At 65.3% G+C, this 18,538-nt stretch overlaps 1 protein-coding gene across 1 annotated transcript; it reads left to right on the top strand.

Moving 5' to 3' along the window:
- Nucleotides 1-323: 323 nt before the first annotated feature.
- SLC6A19 (solute carrier family 6 member 19) lies at nucleotides 324-15,936 on the top strand (the record flags this gene model as incomplete). The annotated part of the gene is made up of 12 exons (XM_079916295.1): nucleotides 324-525; nucleotides 6,862-7,002; nucleotides 7,417-7,554; nucleotides 8,339-8,520; nucleotides 8,982-9,092; nucleotides 9,376-9,488; nucleotides 11,481-11,609; nucleotides 11,713-11,869; nucleotides 13,386-13,590; nucleotides 13,732-13,891; nucleotides 15,416-15,578; nucleotides 15,733-15,936. The coding sequence occupies 12 exons, from the start codon at nucleotides 324-326 to the stop codon at nucleotides 15,934-15,936; spliced, it is 1,905 nt and encodes a 634-aa protein (XP_079772421.1).
- Between the last annotated feature and the right edge of the window lie 2,602 nt (nucleotides 15,937-18,538).

Genomic DNA, 18,538 nt, shown 5'->3' on the forward strand with positions numbered 1-18,538 from the left:
CCTACCATCGGGTCCCTCTTCCCGGAGAGTCCGGTGTGCGCGGTGGGGGTGGGGGTGGGCGAGGCTCACCTGAGCCGCTGCCTTGGCGTTTGCACAGGGGGAGGGGCCGGCAGCGCCAGGGAGCAGCCCGGAGGGTCCACGGCGCCTCTGCAGATAAGGCATTAACAGTCTGGTGGACTCGCCCTCCAGATCTGCTGACGCTTCCTTTCGGCCCAGGTGCTCGGGGTGAGGTGCCAAAGGTTCCCTATAAAGTGCTGGGGCTCCGGCCCGTGGCCACTTACCCTCTGCTCCGGCCGCGCCTGAGGGACCCACCTGCGCCCGCCATGGTCAGGCTGCTGCTGCCCAACCCCGGCCTGGAGGCCCGGATCCCCACGCTGGCCGAGCTGGAGAGCCTGGAGAAGCAGGAGAGCAGCTCCCGGCCCAAGTGGGACAACAAGGCTCAGTACATGCTCACCTGCGTGGGCTTCTGCGTGGGCCTGGGCAACGTGTGGCGCTTCCCCTACCTGTGCCAGAGCCACGGCGGAGGTAGGCGGCGGGGCGGGCGACGCACACGCCTCCGCCCCAGGCCCCACTGCGGCCTGGGGGCCGGCAAGCCCCTCGGCTCCGGGCGCGCCGGGCCGGCGCATCCAGGGCCTGCGCGTCAGGTGGGGGCCCCATGCTCCAGCACCCTGGAGCCCTGCCCCGTTCCGGGGTGGGGGTCAGGGAGGAGCCGGCCGCTCCTCAGAGGGAGCCCCCTCCTCTGAGCGTGGAAGGTGCTGGCCCGACGGGCAGTGACGCCGGCCCTTGGTGAGTCCACCATGTAGGCACCGGGCTGAGCCCGCCCCGGGCTGAGCCCGCCCCGTGTGTCACCTTCCATGCCGGCCTGGGGTAGGGGAACGGGACCGGGGAGGAGGTCTGGGGCAGGTGCAGCGCTCACGGGACGGCCGAGAGCTGGCGGGTCGGATGCTCTGGGGATGCTCCTGCTTCTGTGGGCTCTTGAGCGCCCTCCAGTGGCCTGAGTCAGTTCTAACTCTGAGGAAGCTGCGGGCTCTCCCAGGCTTTGTGACAAGAGTGTCCCCCAGAAGAGCAGACGTGGAGGTGGCCTCCCGGGGTCCCCGCAGTGCCGCCCCCAAGGGCTCGAGCTCCCGAGTGTCTGCGAGGGTGTGTCCTCTGAGCCTCTGGTCCAGGCTGCGCTTCCCTCTGTGCCTCGGGCCCCAGGGAGCCTGCGAGGTCAGGACCCCCAGCCTGAGTCCGGCCTGTTCTTGCCGGGCTCTCAGCGGCTTCAGTGAGGCTGGTGCCCCCCTCTGGAAGTTGCTGGTCACGGCCCCTGAAGGGCTGTCCTGGCGGAGAGTCCCAGCCTCGAGTCCAGCCCAGGGACAGGAGGTGGGCAGGGAGGAAGGGCTGAACGCTCCCTCTGCAGGTGGGCCCCCGGGGGGCCCGGGATGGACCCACTTTGTGGGTGGAGGCCAGGGGTTTGTCCCTGAGAAGAGGGGGCTGGGACCCCAGAGCCGGGCAGGGACGCCCGGGAGGACCACGCGGGCAGCAGCTGCGAGGTCTTCAGTGAGAGTGACAGAGCAGAAACCGAGACCTCAGACTCCCAGGGAGCCTAGGCCCTTGACTAGGAACAGCTCCCCGTGGGAGCAGCTGCACGCTGGCCAGGAGCCCGAGGGGCAGCGCGAGAGCGGCCTGCAGACCCCGCTGGCCGAGGCAGCTGGGCTCCCTCAGGCGGCCCCGCCCCTCCTCAGCTTGGGCGAGGGCGGAGGTCCAGCCCCTGGCACCCTGGGCGAGGCTGCCGCCCGCCCTGCCCCGGACAGGTCGGGACTCTGGTCCACCCGCCCCCCCGTCCCCGGAGGGCCTGACCACAGTCCTCTGGGCCAGCTCACAGGTCAGGAGCTGGGCGTCCTGTCCTCCACACCCGGGAGACGATCCCTGAGGACAAGGCAGCAGGTGGCCGGGGACCCATCAGGGTGACGTTCAGCCCCCGCAGAGCCAGCTAGGAGGGAGGGGGGTGGTTGTCCAGCTTGCGGAGAAAATGCCGCCTTTGAAGGTTCTTGACCTCCTCCCACACTGACCGTCCGTTCTGGCTTGGTGAAAACTTACTTCGTCTCCAGTTATTTCCAGGAGTTTTGGGTCATTCAAGAAGCAGACGATCTTTTACTTTACTTTAAACTTTATATTATGAAAAAAAGTAAATACAGAAAAGTAGAGGAAGCCACAGTAAAGACCCCCAGGCCCCCGGAAGCCACAGTAAAGACCCCCAGGCCCCCGGAAGCCACAGTAAAGACCCCAGGCCCCCGGAAGCCACAGTAAAGACCCCAGGCCCCCAAAAGCCACAGTAAAGACCCCCCGGCCCCCGACCCAGGCTGAGCATCGGCAATGCTTTCCCGCTGTTTGCTGCGTGTGTGGCCACGTGGGCGCCGAGCGGCTGCTGCACGACCCTGGGGGACCCTGCAGTCACGGGCCTCTGGTTCTGGGTCTCCCGTGGGTCCCAGCATCTCTGCTAGCAGGGGCTGCGGGTGTGCAGCCCTCGCCTCCACCCTCCCGCGGGCTGGCCTGGCCTCCGCTCGCCTCTGCTCTGGGGTGAGTGTTTGCTGTTAGCAGAGAGCAGGGGTCTGTGGCGCTGAAGGAGCTGTCCCCCTGCAGGCAGGCTCGTGGCTCCAGCCACAGAGGAGGAGCTAGTTGGCCCAGAGCAGCCCCCTGGGCGGGCGGGTGTGGGAGCCCCGGCTGTTTCAGCTCCCTGGGGCTTGGGAGGAACCTACTGCTTTTCTGGGCTTGCGGGGTGCGGGAAGCTGGCATCTCTCCCCACCCCCCTCCCCCACCCGTCCGCACCGCTCCTCCCTCGACGCCTCAGGGTGGCCTCACTTCAGGAATCTCCTCCTTCGTCCTTTGTGCCCCTCCTTCCCAAGTCCCTGGTGAGTGTTCCGTGGGCTCCGCACGCATGGTTATATGTCCAGCCGGCAAGCGGGCAGTGCACCTGCTGCCTGTCTTCTGCTCTGACCAGGAGTCCGGCATCGGGCGCCATGCTTGCATTCAGCTCCCTGGTCCCCACGCCACACCCCGCCCTCCCCTGCGCCATCTGGGTTTCCAGGAGGTGGGCCCCCCCGGGGAGGCCCAGTGGGGAGACTGGATCGCCAGTCTCCCCACCCCGGCTCTGTCCACTCCCTCTGCGAAGGCCACCTCTGCCCGTCCAGCAGACCCGGGGCACACATGGGCTGGGTGCTCCCGCAAGGGACAGGGCCCGGGCGAGGAGGGCAGAGCAGGGCCCGCGGGAGTGCGGGGTCCCGGGTGGTCCCACTTCTGGGGTTGTGACCTCTAGGCCCTGGACAAACCCAGGCCTCCTCTCCGCCCCCAGGCCCTCAGGGCAGCTGCTGTGCCCGCAGGGCGGTGCCTCGGGGCTCTGGCGTCCCCTGGCCTGGGGGACCTGGACGCCTTTCAGGGGTCCGCTCGGCCAGATGCTGACTGGGACCGCACAGACCAGCAGGGTGGACCAGGCCCGGGGAGGGCAGGACCCGCCCGTGTGGCTTGGGCCACTCCCGCAGGCCGGCTCCGCGGCAGCCGAGCAGTGTCTCCCGGGCACTAAGTCCAGATCACGGGACTGGCAGGGACGCAGGGCAGGCCCTGGGTGAGGGCGGGCGGTGGTGTCATTTGGGGAAATGGTGGGGGGACCCACGGCCCCTCCATGGGTGTCTGGGGAAGCGGACAGTGCCCGGGGGAGGCTGGCCCTCAGCTGAGGCACCTGCTGCCCACCCCCAACACAAGCCCAGGCACGGGACCACCCCAAGTCCCCGGGCAAATCCTCGACACGGGAAGGGCAGCAGCCTCAGTTTCCACTTCGCTTTCCTCCTGGAAGCCGACTGAGGGTCTGCGATTATCCTTCATGATTAAACAAAAGTGAGGCGCCCCTGGGAGACTCCAAAGCTGAGAGGTACCCCGCACCCGAACCTGCGCCACGTGGGCCACTGCCAGGCCCCCTGCCGGCAGCTCCCTCCTCCCTCGTCCGGCAGCTCCCTCCTCCCTCTTCCGGCAGCTCCCTCCTCCCTCGTCTGGCGTCTGGCTTCCTGATTTTCGGAGAGAAACTCCATGTCGCTTTCCCGGAGCGGGGGTGGGGTGGGGTGGTGTTTACGTCTCCTGCCCCCGCGTCTCTCTCTGCATGTGTGTCCCTCCGTGGGGGCCGTCTCCGTCTCTGGGGACCTTTGGAACCATGCCGGGCACCAGGCACTTACGTGGCTTTCCACCCTCACTGAGACCCACAGCCCTCCTTCCTCTATCCCTCCGCCTCCTCCACACCTGCCCCCACAGAAGGGAAGCCCGTTTAAAAAGGGAAGATGCATATTCCCTGGAGCCTGAGTTTCTTGAGAGAAAAGAAGCCAAGAACCACACATCCCTGGAAAGAACAAGGAGCAGAGTGCCTGCCTCCTGCTGGTGCTGCCAGGGCTGGGGAACCGGGCAGGCGGGCTGCACAGCATGGGCACACAGGAGGGCTCCCTGGCCCAGCCCTCCTCTGGGGGTGCAGTGGACATGTGCTGGTCCCACCCTCCCATCCTCTTGAAGCTCTGGTCCCCGAGGAACCTGTGGGAGGGAGAGGTGCCAGGACCACAGGCAGCAGGGGGGGCTTCCTGGAAGAAGTGTATCCAAGCGAGGTTTTCAAGGATGATTAGGAGTTTCCTGATGGAGGTGAAGGGGCAGGGAGACTGGGGGTGGGGGGTGAGTAAAAGTGGCCTCATGAGGGGAGGGGACGGGATTTGGAATCATGGGGTTGTTTTCTTCTTGGTAGTTCTGCCCAAAAGATTTTCAAATCAAGCTCCCAAGAAAACGTCAGATAGACAAATCTTATTTCAACTTTACCTTCACTGACAGAGGGATCGCAGGAGTCCCTGCCCTGAGCCTACGTCTTCGGCCGTGTCCCCAGACCCAGGGCAGCTCCCCTCCCCTCCCCTCCCTCAGGGGATCCGTCTGCTGGGCCTTCTTTTCCTGGGGTCTTTCCTCGTGGTCACAGCCCACACCCCTTGCTTCCTGGCCCTCAGCCCCCTGGCAGCCCTGGAACCGGAAGAAGCCTGTCCCTGCAGCCCCAGGTTGGGAGAGAGTCTTGCGGCCCATGGCCCCTCAGCATCCTGGCGTGGAGACTGAGGAAGGGCCACGGGGAGGGAGGAGGTGCCACTGGGCTCTGGGGCCTGTCCGCCCAACGTGAGGGCTCTGTGGAGGCAGACGGAGGAGGGGAAAAGAGAAAAGACCGAGGGACTAACCCAGGAGCTAAAGGGAAAGCTGGGCTGGCAGAGGCTGTGGGCCCCCCGCCCCTCCAAGTCCCTCTCGACACACACACGCACACATGCGTGCTCAGCATGCATGTGCACACAGACACACACTCTCAAACACACCTGCACAAGGACACACTGCCGTGCACAAGGACACACATCCCTGTGCACGCTCACACCGAGTGTCCACACACATACGGACAGGCCCACATGCTCACGCATACACACTCATTCACATGCCCGTGGGCGCACACACACACACACGTGTGAATGCACACGTGCGTGCACTCACTGGCACACACAGCGCCAGGCCAGTGAGGACCTCTAGCTCAGGGTGTGACACGCACGCTGACCGGGAGGCCAGTGTGGGGAGGTGGTGGCCTGGCTGGGGTCTGGGAGACAACGGGGCAGAAGTGAAGAGTTGGAGATATCTGGGGGAGAACAGAGAATGAGCGTGCCGGAGAAAGGAGGCGGGGCCGGGGAGGACTAGGGGGAGAGGTGGGCGCAGGGAAGGCAGGGAGACGGGGGCTGCACAGACACTCCAGATGGGGTGTCACACCCAGGGTGAGGGGCAGATGCGGGGCACCCCCTCACTTGGTAGGTTCACAGCTGGACACCGGCCACTTGGGGCGGAGAGGTAGTGCCACAGAGCGAGCATCCCAGGGCAGTGCTGGCAGCCCCGGTGTCCTGGGAACCCAACCGCGCGACCCCATCGGGCTGGACCTGGATCCGCTCGTAAGTCCTGAAGCAGTCGTGTGTTTCCAATTCTTATCGCCCAGTTTCGGCTTTGAGCTTCGTCCCGATGAATGGTAACGGCCTTCGGTAACCACGATTGGCTAATCTCGGCTGCGTGCGCTCGCCGCAGTGCCAGGCCGTGTGCACCTAGAATTCCCCCCGTTTTCCCCAGAGCCCGGTTCAGGGTGTTGGGAGCGGCTGGGGGGCCCGACCTGGATCAGGCCAGGACGGCTGGTACAACCATGGCTTGGGGGCTGGGGGTGGTGGTGCTGAGGACGGAGCAGTGGGCAGGGGCGTCGCTGTGGGCCGGGTAGCAGAGCCCAGTGGGCGCACACGCACCGTGAAAGCAGGTGTCACCACGTCCCTGTCCTTCATTTACGCTCGGCGGATGTTCACGGGGCTCCTGGTCGGTGCCAGGCTGGACCCCGGTGCCCGTCAGGGAGCAGGGCCGGCAGGTGCTGCGTCTGCTCCCGCACGTCCCCATGGCAGGGTCCCTGAGCCTGATTCAGATGCCCTCCTGCCCGATGTCCGGGTCAGCCTCTGAACCCCTGGCCTCTCCCCTCTGCCCTTCCCTACCTTTGCGTGAGGGTGCCACGTGTGTCCACACCCGCTGAGGGGCTCACCCTGGCACGTGCCCCTCCCCGGGCTCCAGCTACACGTGGACACCATCCCTCGTCCTCTGGGGGCGCAGACAGCGTCCTGCAGGGATGGCAGACAAGGGTGAGCCGGCCCCCGTTAGGAGGTGGCGTGAGCCCCGCCCACAGCAACACCGCTGGCCGTCACCACGGGCACTGTCGACGGCGATATCCTTTGTGTTTGTGACAAACGCCTGTGAAGGTGGCCTGTGCGGTCCAGCGAGCCGCCCCCTGACTGCACGCCGCCCCTCCCTCTCCAGGGGCGTTTATGATCCCTTTCCTCATTCTGCTGGTCCTGGAGGGGATCCCCCTGCTGCACCTGGAGTTCGCCATCGGGCAGCGGCTGCGGAAGGGGAGCGTGGGCGTCTGGAGCTCCATTCACCCGGCCCTCAAGGGCGTAGGTACGTGTCTGCACTCAGACTTGGGCGCCTGCCTGGGGTCCCGTGTTGGCAGCCAGCCCCACCCCGTCCTCCTTCCTTCCCTTCACGTTTCAGGGAGAGGAAGGTCCCGGGGCTCCACGGGCCCCACCCTGAGGCCTTTGCAAACCCTTCCTTAGAATCTCCTGGGGTGTGGCTGCAGGGTCCAGGCCACCAGGGGCTAACCGGGCAGCAGAGGACGTCCCGAGTCCCCAGGCGTGCAGGACCTGGGAGGGGCAGACATGTGGGGAGAGCGGAGCGCCCCACGGCCTGCCCAGAGCAGGGACCTGGAGGGATGCTGACCGCCGGGGGCTGCCCCCTGCTGTCTGGGGCCTCCGTCCACTCACACGCAGTGGGCCAGGAGGCTCCCCCCAGAGGTGACCTCCCCACCCCCCCCAGGCATCGCATCCATGTTCGTGTCCTTCATGGTGGGTCTCTACTACAACACCATCATCGCCTGGGTCATGTGGTACTTCTTCAACTCCTTCCAGGACCCCCTGCCGTGGAGCCAGTGCCCGCTCAACGCCAACCAGACAGGTGAGCCCTGGCGGGGGGGGAGGGGCGCCGGCCCGCGAGCAGCCGTCCTCTGATTCTCCGAAGTTCGCGTGGTTGTAGCCCAAGTTTGGCAAAAACCAGAGCACAGAGAGGGGCGGGCCCTGCCCCCGTGGGCTCCCTGGCCGCACTGGGACCGTTCAGGGCAACTTCCCGTCTCTGGGGATGGGGGCGGGGTGAGGGTGAGGGGAGGTCTGCCAGGATTAGACCACGCCCCCCTTGGCAGGGTCTCTCTGTGGTTCCGTGAGCCTGGGGGCAATCAGGACCCTGGGACCCTGGGGCTCAGAGTGGCGAGAGTGTGTGAGGTTGAACAGAGCTGCCCGGTGTGGGCTCCGGCCTGGGACCCCCAAAGACTGGTGACCCCCGAATGGCTGAGTGCCGCGGGGTGGGGGTGGGGGGAGAAGGCAGGCCGTCGAGGCCCTGTGTGCACGCCACACGTGTGCAAGAGTGTGTGCACGTGTGTGCCTGTACCTGGGTTTGCATGTGAGTTTGCATACAAGTCCGTTTGGCGTGTGCATATGCTAACCATGTACACAAGTAGCGCACGTGCACACGATCGCATGCAAGCGTGCCCGCGTGCGCACACACCTGCTAGTACGTCGCGTGCATATTGTCTGTTGCGTGTGTCTGTGTGGGTGTGCACACACGTGTATGCCTGGGCACAGGCGCACTGCACCCCTGGCATCAGTGCCCTGGGACCTGGGCCCGAGTTTCCTTCCTGGGGGTCCGTGCGCTCTGTGACCCACACTGACGCGGGTGCCCGTGCCAGGCTACGTGGAGGAGTGCGCCCGCAGCTCCTCCGTGGATTACTACTGGTACCGGGAGACCCTCAACGTGTCCACCTCCATCGACGACTCGGGCTCCGTGCAGTGGTGGATCCTGCTGTGCCTGACGTGCGCCTGGAGCGTGCTCTACGTGTGCACCATCCGCGGCATCGAGACCACCGGGAAGGTGCGGGGACGGCGGGGGGGGGGGCACGCCCAAGCTGCGGGCGCCCCTGGGGGCGTCGGGGGGGCCACGCCCAAGCTGCGGGCACCCCTGGGGGCGTCGGGGGGGCCACGCCCAAGCTGCCGCCCCTTCAGCCCGCTCCGGGGCCCAGCCCCCGCGTGCCCTCTGTCCGGGAGGGCTGTGCCGGTCGCCCAGGCCCGCGCCGCAGACTCGGTGCTGGACCAGGTGGCTCTCAAGCACATGTTTAAGAAGCCGAGTGTGGGAGTGACAGTGACGTCCGTCTGATGGGCAGAGCTAAACAGTAACCATGTTCACAACAGAACATAGAAACCAGAGAGGGAGGCGGGGGCCCGGGGCGCACGGAGGAGAGCAGCGCAGGTCCCACGTGGCCAGCCCGCCTCTTTGAGGCCGGGGCCCCCACTCCCGCTCCGGCCTCCTTCGTCCCACACCTGCCACCTCCCCAGGCCGTGTACGTCACGTCCACGCTGCCCTACGTCGTCCTGACCATCTTCCTGATCCGGGGCCTGACGCTGAAGGGAGCTTCCAGTGGCATTATCTTCCTCTTCACGCCCAACGTGAGTCCCCGCCGGCCACCCGCTGGCCTGGGCACTGCAGCGCCTGCCTGGTCCCAGGGTCCCTGCATGTGGGCCGGGCCTGTGCGGGTCATGGGCCGGCTTAGCCGCGGCTCTGGGTGGAGGGTCATCAGCTGTCTCCTCGGGGCCGTTTTCCCTCTGACCGCCGACCGGTGGCCTCGGCCGTCACCTCGCCTCCAGGCTCCTGTCCCCCCGGGCGCCCCTCCTGTGTCTCCCACGTCCCCGCATCAGCGGCGCACAGCCGAAGGTGTCTGTTTGGCCGCAGGTCACGGAGTTGGCCAACCCAGTCACCTGGCTCGACGCGGGGGCCCAGGTCTTCTACTCCTTCTCGCTGGCCTTTGGGGGCCTCATCTCCTTCTCCAGCTACAACTCTGTCCAGTGAGTACGAGGGACAGAGGGTCCATGGGTGGCAGGGTTGTCACTCCACCAGGTGTTCCGGTGCTCAGAGCCTCGGTCTCCACATCGGATCTGCCGTGAGCGTGAAGGGAAGGGGCGTGCGCTCTCCAGAGGCGCCGGTCCGAGCCTCTTGGATTGCGGTCGGCTGGGCTGTGAGCAGGCGGGCGGGACCTGCTTACCCTTTCGCCTCCCCTTTGTGCCTTGGCCCTTGCGGCAGCGAGCGCTGCTGCTACCCCCTCCGTCCCCCACCCCTCGGCATCCCGCACCGTCCACCCCAGACCGACACCCACACAGAAAGTACCAGAACCCCCAGGGCCTCCAGGGGAGCGCAGCAGTGTCCGCTCAACTCATAAGCACTTACGGAGTGCCGCCCCCGCCTGCCACGCGCCAGGACCCATGCTCCTGGGTCCCGCGTCCATGCGTCCGGCAGAGGCGCACCAGCACGGTGAGCTTCTGTCAGGTCGCAGGCAATGAGAGACTCGGAGAAAAGGAAGAACCGAGCGGGGCGAGGGGTCTGGAGCCGGGGGCTGGGCCGGCTTGGCGTCAGAGCGGGCTGGGGCTTCAGAACACGTGAACAAAGACTCCGACGGCGGGTGGGTGCCGAGTGAGGTCGCCCAGGCCGGGGGTGCCGAGTGTGGTCGCCCAGGCCGAGGGCGCCGTGAGGCCCAGCGGATTGGCGGCGGGGGGTGGGGGTAGTTGAGGGTGAAGATTCAGCTGCTTCTAGCCGCACACAGCCGCCTCCTTTAAAGCGCACAGTCCCGTGGCTTTTCGTGTGTTCACAGAGTCATGCAACGATTGCCACTAATCCCAGAATATTTCCAACCCCCGAGAGAAAGCCCGCGCTCTCCCCGGCCCCCCGGAACACTCAGCCGCTTTCTCCCCGGGGGTCAGCCCCTCCTGACATCTCACAGATGCGGCCCCCTCCAGGCTCCGCCCTCTGTGTCTGGCTCCTCCCACTGAACTTGAGGCCCTCGGGGTTCGTGTGTCACGCTCCTTCCTTTCGTGGCTGAGTCGCCCTGAGGCCTGTGGACGGGCCACGCTGGGCTCCGTGTATCGTCCCTCGGCCGCTGGCATCTGGTTGTGTCCACTTTCCGGCTGCTGTGAATGTTTGCGTCCAAGCTCCGTGTGCGCCTGTTCTGGCTCCCCACAGGTGTACCCCAAGGGGCAGGGCTGGCGGGCTGCAGGGCGGCTTGAGGTCTAAGCATCTGGGGAGCTGTTCTCCACCGCGGCCCCCCGCCTCACAGCCCCCCCCAGGGCCGTGTGCGCGGCCCTGGTCTCTCCACACCCTCACCCCCACCCGTCACTCCCAAATGTTTTGGTTCCGGCCGCCTCGGTGGGTGTGCCGTGGCGTCTCACTGTGGTTTGATTTGCATTTCCCTGGGGCTCCTGATGGAAGCGCCTGGAAGGACGGTGTTGTCAGCCGCGGGGAGGGGGGAGGTCAGTGGTCATGTGCTGAGCTGAGGGAGGCTTCGGGTGTCCAGGTGGAGGGGGGCGTCCTCAGCCGTGAGGGCCTGCGGCCGGGGCAGGGGGCAGGGGGGCAGGGAGGGAGGAGGGAAGGGGTCCCGGCCAGGGGGTGGGGGACACCTGGCCCACGCCGCCTCCTTGAAGCCTCTGTGGCTGGTGGGCTGTAAGGTCCAGGCTGTCCTGCCCGCGTGGGGCAGATGAGTCATCTCCTGAGCCCAGAGCAGACGCTGGCCCAGCAGAGACTTGAACACAGGCACCTCCAGTTCCAGCTCTGGGGGTCCCCAGGGCCTGTGGGGGCACCGAGGGGCCACCAGGTCGCAGCAGGGCTTGGGCACCGTCACCTGGCATCGGGCGGGTTGTCCGAGAGCCCCCTCCCCCATCCATGCCCGGGGGCGGCTCCGTCCCAGGCTGGCCCGATGGCCCTGGCCGTCCCACTCGTGCCGGCGCGGGCTGGCCGGGTAGACACGGCGTCCCCGGGCCTGTGGTCACCGCAGCCGCTTTCGTCCGCAGCAACAACTGCGAGATGGACTCGGTCATCGTGTCTGTGATCAACGGCTTCACGTCCGTGTACGCGGCCACCGTGGTCTACTCCATCATCGGCTTCCGGGCCACCGAGCGCTTCGATGACTGCTTCAGCGCGTGAGTGGCCGGTTGGCGCCCGGGTGGCCGCTGCGTCCCCGCCCCTCGCCTCCGCCTCCAGGGAGCCCGCCCGGGGCTGGAGTCAGCCTCACTCTCTTTCCAGGAACATCTTGACACTCATCAATGGGTTCGACCTGCCCGAAGGCAACGTGACACAGGAGAACTTCGCTGAGATGCAGCAGTGGTGCAATGCCTCCAACCCCGCGGCCTACGCAGAGCTCAAGTTCCAGACGTGCGACATGAACACCTTCCTCTCAGAGGTAGGCACCTTGGGCCGCGAGGCAGGGCAGCGGGCACCTTGGGTGGACACCGAGCTTCCCCCGGGAGCTCAGTTCTGACAGACCCGTCCCCCTGCCACCTGCCGGCCCATCCTGCCCCTCCTGCCCCTTGGGTGCTGGGTCTAGGGCACCAGCGTCTGCTGGGCCACGAGCCCCAAGTGTGAGGCCCCGAGATGCAGAGGCAGGGACCCAAGGGCCTCCATGGGCCTGACCTCTCCATGGCCTCAGGTCAAACACACAGAAACACCCCGTGGTCCATTTTTACTTTAAGTTTTTCTGCAAAAAGGGCAGAGTCATTATAACTGTACTTTTTTTTTTTTTTTTTTTTGTGGTACGTGGGCCTCTCACTGTTGTGGCCTCTCCCGTTGCGGAGCACAGGCTCCGGACGTGCAGGCTCAGTGGCCATGGCTCATGGGCCCAGCTGCTCCGCGGCATGTGGGATCTTCCCGGACCGGGGCACGAACCCGCGTCCCCTGCATCGGCAGGCGGACTCTCAACCACTGCGCCACCAGGGAAGCCCATAACTGTACTTTTGAAATCACTCGACGGCCTGTGGCTGTCACGGTGCTGGGAAACCCTCGCCTGACGCACAAATGCTTTGAACACCAGCTCCAAGATTAGTGACGCTTCGTTCTGTGATGCTCGTGGGCCAGCGTTTACTGATCTTGTTTTTGCAATTTTCGTATTTGGAGCCGCCCGGCATCTCGGGGCACGTGGAGCATTGTGGGGGCCTGGCACGGTTTCTCCGGCGACAGCACAATCTCGCCAGGAGTGGACACAGAGCAGAGGGTCCTCCCTGCCTGGCTCTCCCCTGGGAGCCCCGGGTGAGAGGGACGGAGTCACAGTGACCCCCTCCCCCGCCAAGAGACTGAATTTCCTTTCTTTTTAAAAAGCAACCTTATCGAGGTGTCAGTTCTCACCTGGAAGCTCTCCCGTGTCCAGCGCAGTTTGCAGGGTTTTAGTAAGTTTACGCCGTAAGTTCACGCAGTCCCGCACCCTGGACGTCCTCCGTCAGCAGAGCTCCTGCCCCCCTCCCCACGCCCCGGGCAGCGCAGACGTGCTTTTGTCTTTTCCACGGGGTCTGGGCTCTTAGACCCCCGGACGCGCTCCTCCGCGGTGTGGGCTCTTAGACCCCCGGACACGCTCCTCCGCGGTGTGGGCACCAGGCCGCTGGTGACGACGCCCCTCAGCCTCCCACCCTTCTGCGTGGAGCTGAGTCCTCGTGTCCTGGGCCCTGGCGTAAATGCCGCTACGCTGCCTTGGGCCCCGGCTTCTGATGGGATCCCGGCCCTGCGTGGGTCCCGTGGGGGCTGCCGGCTCCCCGCTCAGTCCCTCCGAGCTCAGGTTTAAAATACGCTTAGGGCTAAAAGACGAGATCTGGTCGTTTCCCAGAATGGCTCCCGTCGGCCATATTCGCATGGTGCTGGCTTGGCGGGCGGGGGCCGTCTGACAACGGGGCCAGCCTGGCCCCGGGTGACGCGCCTGCCGCACCCTGCAGGGTGTGGAGGGCACCGGGCTGGCGTTCATCGTGTTCACCGAGGCCATCACCAGGATGCCGGCGGCCCCGCTCTGGTCCGTGCTCTTCTTTGTCATGCTGTTCTGTCTGGGCCTGTCGTCCATGTTCGGGAACATGGAGGGTGTGGTGGTGCCCCTGCAGGACCTCAACGTCATCCCCAAAAAGTGGCCCAAGGAGCTGCTTACAGGTAGGCTGGACCGGGGCCGGGGCCGTGCGGGCAGAGCTGGGAGGACCGACTCCGGGGGTCTCGGCCGTGGTGCAGATGTGGGGCCTGGGTCCCCGGCGGCCCGCTCTGCCCCGGCGACAATGGCTCTGCTGCGCCCCGCAGGCCTCATCTGCTTGGGGACGTACCTCCTCGCCTTAGTTTTCACGCTGAACTCCGGCCAGTACTGGCTGTCCCTGCTGGACAGGTACGCGGGCTCCATCCCCCTGCTCACCGTTGCCTTCTTCGAGATGTTCTCCGTCGTCTACGTGTACGGCATAGACAGGTAAGAGGGAAGGCGAAGGACCATCTCTAATGGCCAGGGGACATTCCCATCACGGGACAAAGGGATGCGTTCGGGGCAGGACAAGGGGCGGCAGGCCCGCGAAGACACGGGACCAAGCCTGCATCTCCCTTCCGGCCCGGCATGGTGTAGGCAGGGGCCTGGCCCTGGGAGGGCGACAGGGAGAGAAGAGGGGTCCCGCATGCATGCAAACCGTACCCCCTCCAGCCTCCGGATGCTCCCAGGCCCCAGGATAAGCGCTGGCAGCAGCGGAAGGAAATAGCACAGTCTCGGGGTGGGTGAGAGAAGCCAGGGTGGGTGCACAGGCAGGCCACTTGCTGTGGGTAGAGGGGCTTCCCAGCACCCCACCTGTGGGGTGCACAGCCAGGGCTGCACAGCCAGGGCTGCTCCCTGGGGTCTGGGGAGGGCTTCTCAGGCAGAGAAAGGCAGACAAGTGTGGCCTGGTCAGCCATCCCTTGGCCAGCCGTTCAGGGCATCGGGGATCGGTGGGGACCCAGAAGACGGTCCCTGGGCTCTTAGTAGGAGCTGGACTCACCACAGCTCCAGAAATAATCTGCTGGAAACCCATAGAGGGAGCCACCTTGGGACCCCTTCCCTGCACCCCCAAGAGCACGCGCGTGTGTAAGGACACACGTGCGGGGGGTTCACTCGCAACACAACTTGAACCAGCCTGGTGGCGCCGTGGGGAGACTGAGGCGCACTTGGGAGACCTGCTGTGTGTAGCATCAGCAGACGTCAGGGAGGGACGTGCGGATGGAAAGGTACGGATGTCACCGCATGTGTGATGCTGACCTTGCAGCAGGTGTGAAACTGTCTGAGAGAGCACATCCCTCTGTGAACAGTCGGAAGACTGTTGAAGCCAGACACTGGCCCCGGGCAGCTACCCTGTATGGCTGGCCTCGGGGAGGACGGGCCGAGCGGAAGCGTCCAGTCACGGGGCTCCTGGGCCCCACGGGGGACGAGGCCCGGGCGCCTGCGCTTCTCCAGCAGCATCCTCTGTGTTCGCCGGGCCCTGGACGGCTCACGTTTACGCTCTGCCCACTTTGCTCTGATTTCTGCAGATGACAAACGCATCTGTGCAGAAGGGCATTGGGCACAGGACAGGGGGAGATGCTGAGGTTCCCCAAGGTCAGGGCTGCTGCCATGCCAAGGAGGCTGAGGCAGAGGCTTCGACGGCTTCCCTCCTCCGTCCCCAGAAGTTCCGGCCCCCCTTTGCATCAGTGCCTGCCCGGGGCCACCTCTGACATGAGTCCACAGTCCAGCTGGGCAGTGGCGCGGTGGGGCGGCGGGGGTTCTCAGAGGCTACAGATCGGCTTCTGCTGCGCCCGCGGTGGTCTTCCTCGGGGAGGCGCCTCTTTGCCCAGAAGGATGTGACGGGTCAGGGTGCGGCACGGCAGGCCTGGGACCGTCTGTCTGGGGGTGGAGAGGCTGCCTGCCCTCCGCCGTCTTGGGATGAAAGGCATCTCGGTGTGCACCGGCGACAGCCCCCTCGGTCTCTGCTTCCAGGTTCAACAGGGACATCGAGTTCATGATTGGCCACAAGCCCAGCATCTTCTGGCAGGTCACGTGGAGGGTGGTGAGCCCCCTGCTCATGCTGACCATCTTCCTGTTCTTCCTCGTGATCAGCGTCAATGAGGAGCTCGTGTACAGCGTCTGGAACCCGGCCTACGTGAGCCCTGGGCCTCCGGGGTGGGGTGGGGGCCGGCTCCCCCTCCCTTCAGCCTGGAGGCCAGGAGGGAGTCACACGGGGGAGAGGGCATTTCGCCCCGAGGGAGGCCCCGGCTGCCTCGTCTGCTCACCCCAAGGTCGCTCTCTCTCTCCAGGAGGAATTTCCCAAATCCCAGAAAGTGAAGTACCCGAACTGGGTGTACGGCGTGGTGGTCGTCGTGGCCGGGGTGCCCTGCCTAGCCATCCCTGGCTTTGCCATCTACAAGCTCATCAGGAACCGCTTCCGGAGGGCAGGGGACCAGCAGGGGCTGGTTGGCGCGCAGTCCACGGTCTCGGTGAACGGGGACGTGAGGTCTTGAGTGGCCCGCCCACAGCACGGGGGGTGGTGCCAGAGGAGAGGGTGGGCTGCACGTGCGTGCGTGTGTGAGCGTGTGTGTGTGTATCGTGTGAGTGTGCCTGCGTGGGAGCGTGTGTACATGAGTGTGTGCACGTGTGCGTGTATACACGTACGTGCACAGGAGTGTTTGCATATGCGTGGATGCTGTGAGTGTGCACGTGTGTGAGTGTGTATGTGTACACTGCAAGTGTACAAGTACAAAAGTGTGTACACAGTGCGTGTGCCCACATAGGTACGTGTGTATGGGGGAGCGTATATACACATGCAAGGCTATGTGTGCGTGTGTCAGTGTATGTAAGCATGTGTGCACAAAAGGAGACAGTAGGGACCCTCCCGGTGCGGGTATACCCACATGTGAGTGTGTGCACACGCGTGTGTACGTGTGCTTGTACGCGCACGTGTGAGCAGGTGCATGCGTGAGTCGGCACATGAATGTACTCGCACGTGTGAGTGCGTGTGCACGTGCGTGCGTCTGTGCACCGTGCACACGTGCGTGTGTGTGTGTGTGTACGCATGCACACCTATGGCTATGTGTGTACACACGCACGTTGCCCTGCAGCACGCATGCCTGCCAGGTGAGGCCAGCGGCCCGGGAGCAGCCTGGTGGTCCCCCCGCCCTGCCCGCACTCCCAGGGAGAGTCAGAGCTGCAGCGGGGGTGCGCCCGCTGGGCGTGTCCTGCTCACCTCGGCCCCTAGGAACATAATCTCGTTGCCCCCCCACCCCCCTGCTGTCACCGCCTAAGCTCGGGACTCCCGCGGTGAGGTCGGGGCCTTTACCTCGTGGCTAGGAGCGCCCTTCTCAAGGCCTGTCCAGAAGAGGCCAGTGAGCTTGCGAGAACCTGGCAGAGTCCTGTGGGGCCCCGCCCACCTGCTGGCTGCGAAGAGCCCCCGAGTCTCGGCCACATTCCGGCGTCGTGAAGGCTGACCCACTTAATCACTGCATCTGGCCGCCATGAACAGACGAATAGTTAATAAAACTCAGCTTGGGCAGTTTGGGGCAGAAAACCCCCCTTCGTGTTTTCTTGAGAGGACGGTAACTGCATGAACATTTAGCCAGGTGCTGGAAAAGACGAGTTACAGGGTAACTAACTCAGCCTTGGCCACCGAGGTGGAGGACGGTGCACGCGTCCCGAGCAACGGCAGGGGAGCCACAAGGGCCCGGAGGACCGTCCACCCGGCGTCACTCGGCGAAGGCTGGCGTCAGCTCCTCTCTCCCAGTCAGGGACGGGATGCGACACCCATTCTAAGGCCAGGTCACGTGGCACTTGGGTGTTTGTTTCCAAGAACTGGTCGCCTCCACTTTCCATGGAAAAATCTGGAAGTTTAAGTTAAACTGGACCTTCTGAGGATTCTCGGCGCAGGATGGGAGACCCGAGTGGGAGTGGGTCCCGGCGCCACGTCCCTCCCACTTGGAGACGCCCCGCCAGCTTCCGCAGGACCCCACCTCCCTGCTCCCCAGAGCGCTCCGACCCTCCTCTGGGACAGCTCTGCTGCGGACCCCCTGGACACACGCCCCTACCTCCCGCCCCGGGGCACAGAGGGGGACACGCTCGCAGGCGTGACCTGGCCGGGTTGGTCCGTCCGTCTCTCTGTGGCTTGGTGAGGGCTTCCTTCAGACTTCACATTTCGCAAATCGTTAGAAATCCGGGCTTTGTGGGCATCGCGCATCTGTCTGAATAAATCTCTCCCTTTCACGCTCTTGGCCTAAATGCTGTCTAAATGCAGAGGACGCACAAGCAGCGGAGCCCCAGCCTCGAGGGGACGGGGCCGGACTGCGCTTCTGCTGCGCCCACGGAGCCCCCATTACCCAAGGTGCCCGGTGGAGTGCAGGGGTGGGTGCGCCTTGACCTCAGGATATGGGAGCTGCCGGCCGGGTCACTGTGGGGGCACAGGGAAAAGAGGGAGCTGGAGGCGTGGAGGGGAAGGCCTGCGTGGGTCACTTGGGGCTGGGCCTGCCCTCCCCCTCCCCCCACTGCTTTCCACCTTCTCTGATTCTCCCTTTTCTCACTTTTTCCCATCCCAAAAAGGGATGTCTAAAAATGTGTCCCCTGGGGCCCGCGTTTCCGGGACCCCCATGTTTGGCCTCGGCAGCCCGGCTGCAAGCCCGCCGTCCAGGAAACATGAGATTATGGATGTAGGGCCCGGGCCTGTCCTAGTGGAAGCGTTTGCTGGGTCGGGGCGAACGCGTCCAGGGGGCCCCAGTGGGAGTCTTAGGCTGAATCCGCCGTGACAGCTCACTACCTCTCCAGCCCACAGGCAGGAGGTGCTCCGAGGTAAGGCGAGGGCTCACGTGTCCCCCCAGCCTGGCCAAGCCCCCTCCCCTGCACCCTGGTGTCACCCTCCCCCCCCAGGGAGCCCCCTGAGGATCCAGGCCCCCACTCCCTCCACGACCCCTGTGGCTCATGGTGGGCTCACACCCAGCGTGCATTCCTGGGCACCGGGGTGCCAGTGGACGCAGAGGGGAGGGCTGATCTTCTGGAACTTACCTGGGCATCCTCAGAACAGGAGCACTGGGAGCCAGAGGGAAAGTTCACGTTCAGACAGTCTGAGAAGTTTGGAAATCT

This window comes from Stenella coeruleoalba (genome assembly GCF_951394435.1).
Source record: "Stenella coeruleoalba genome assembly, chromosome: 3".
NCBI lineage: Eukaryota > Metazoa > Chordata > Mammalia > Artiodactyla > Delphinidae > Stenella > Stenella coeruleoalba.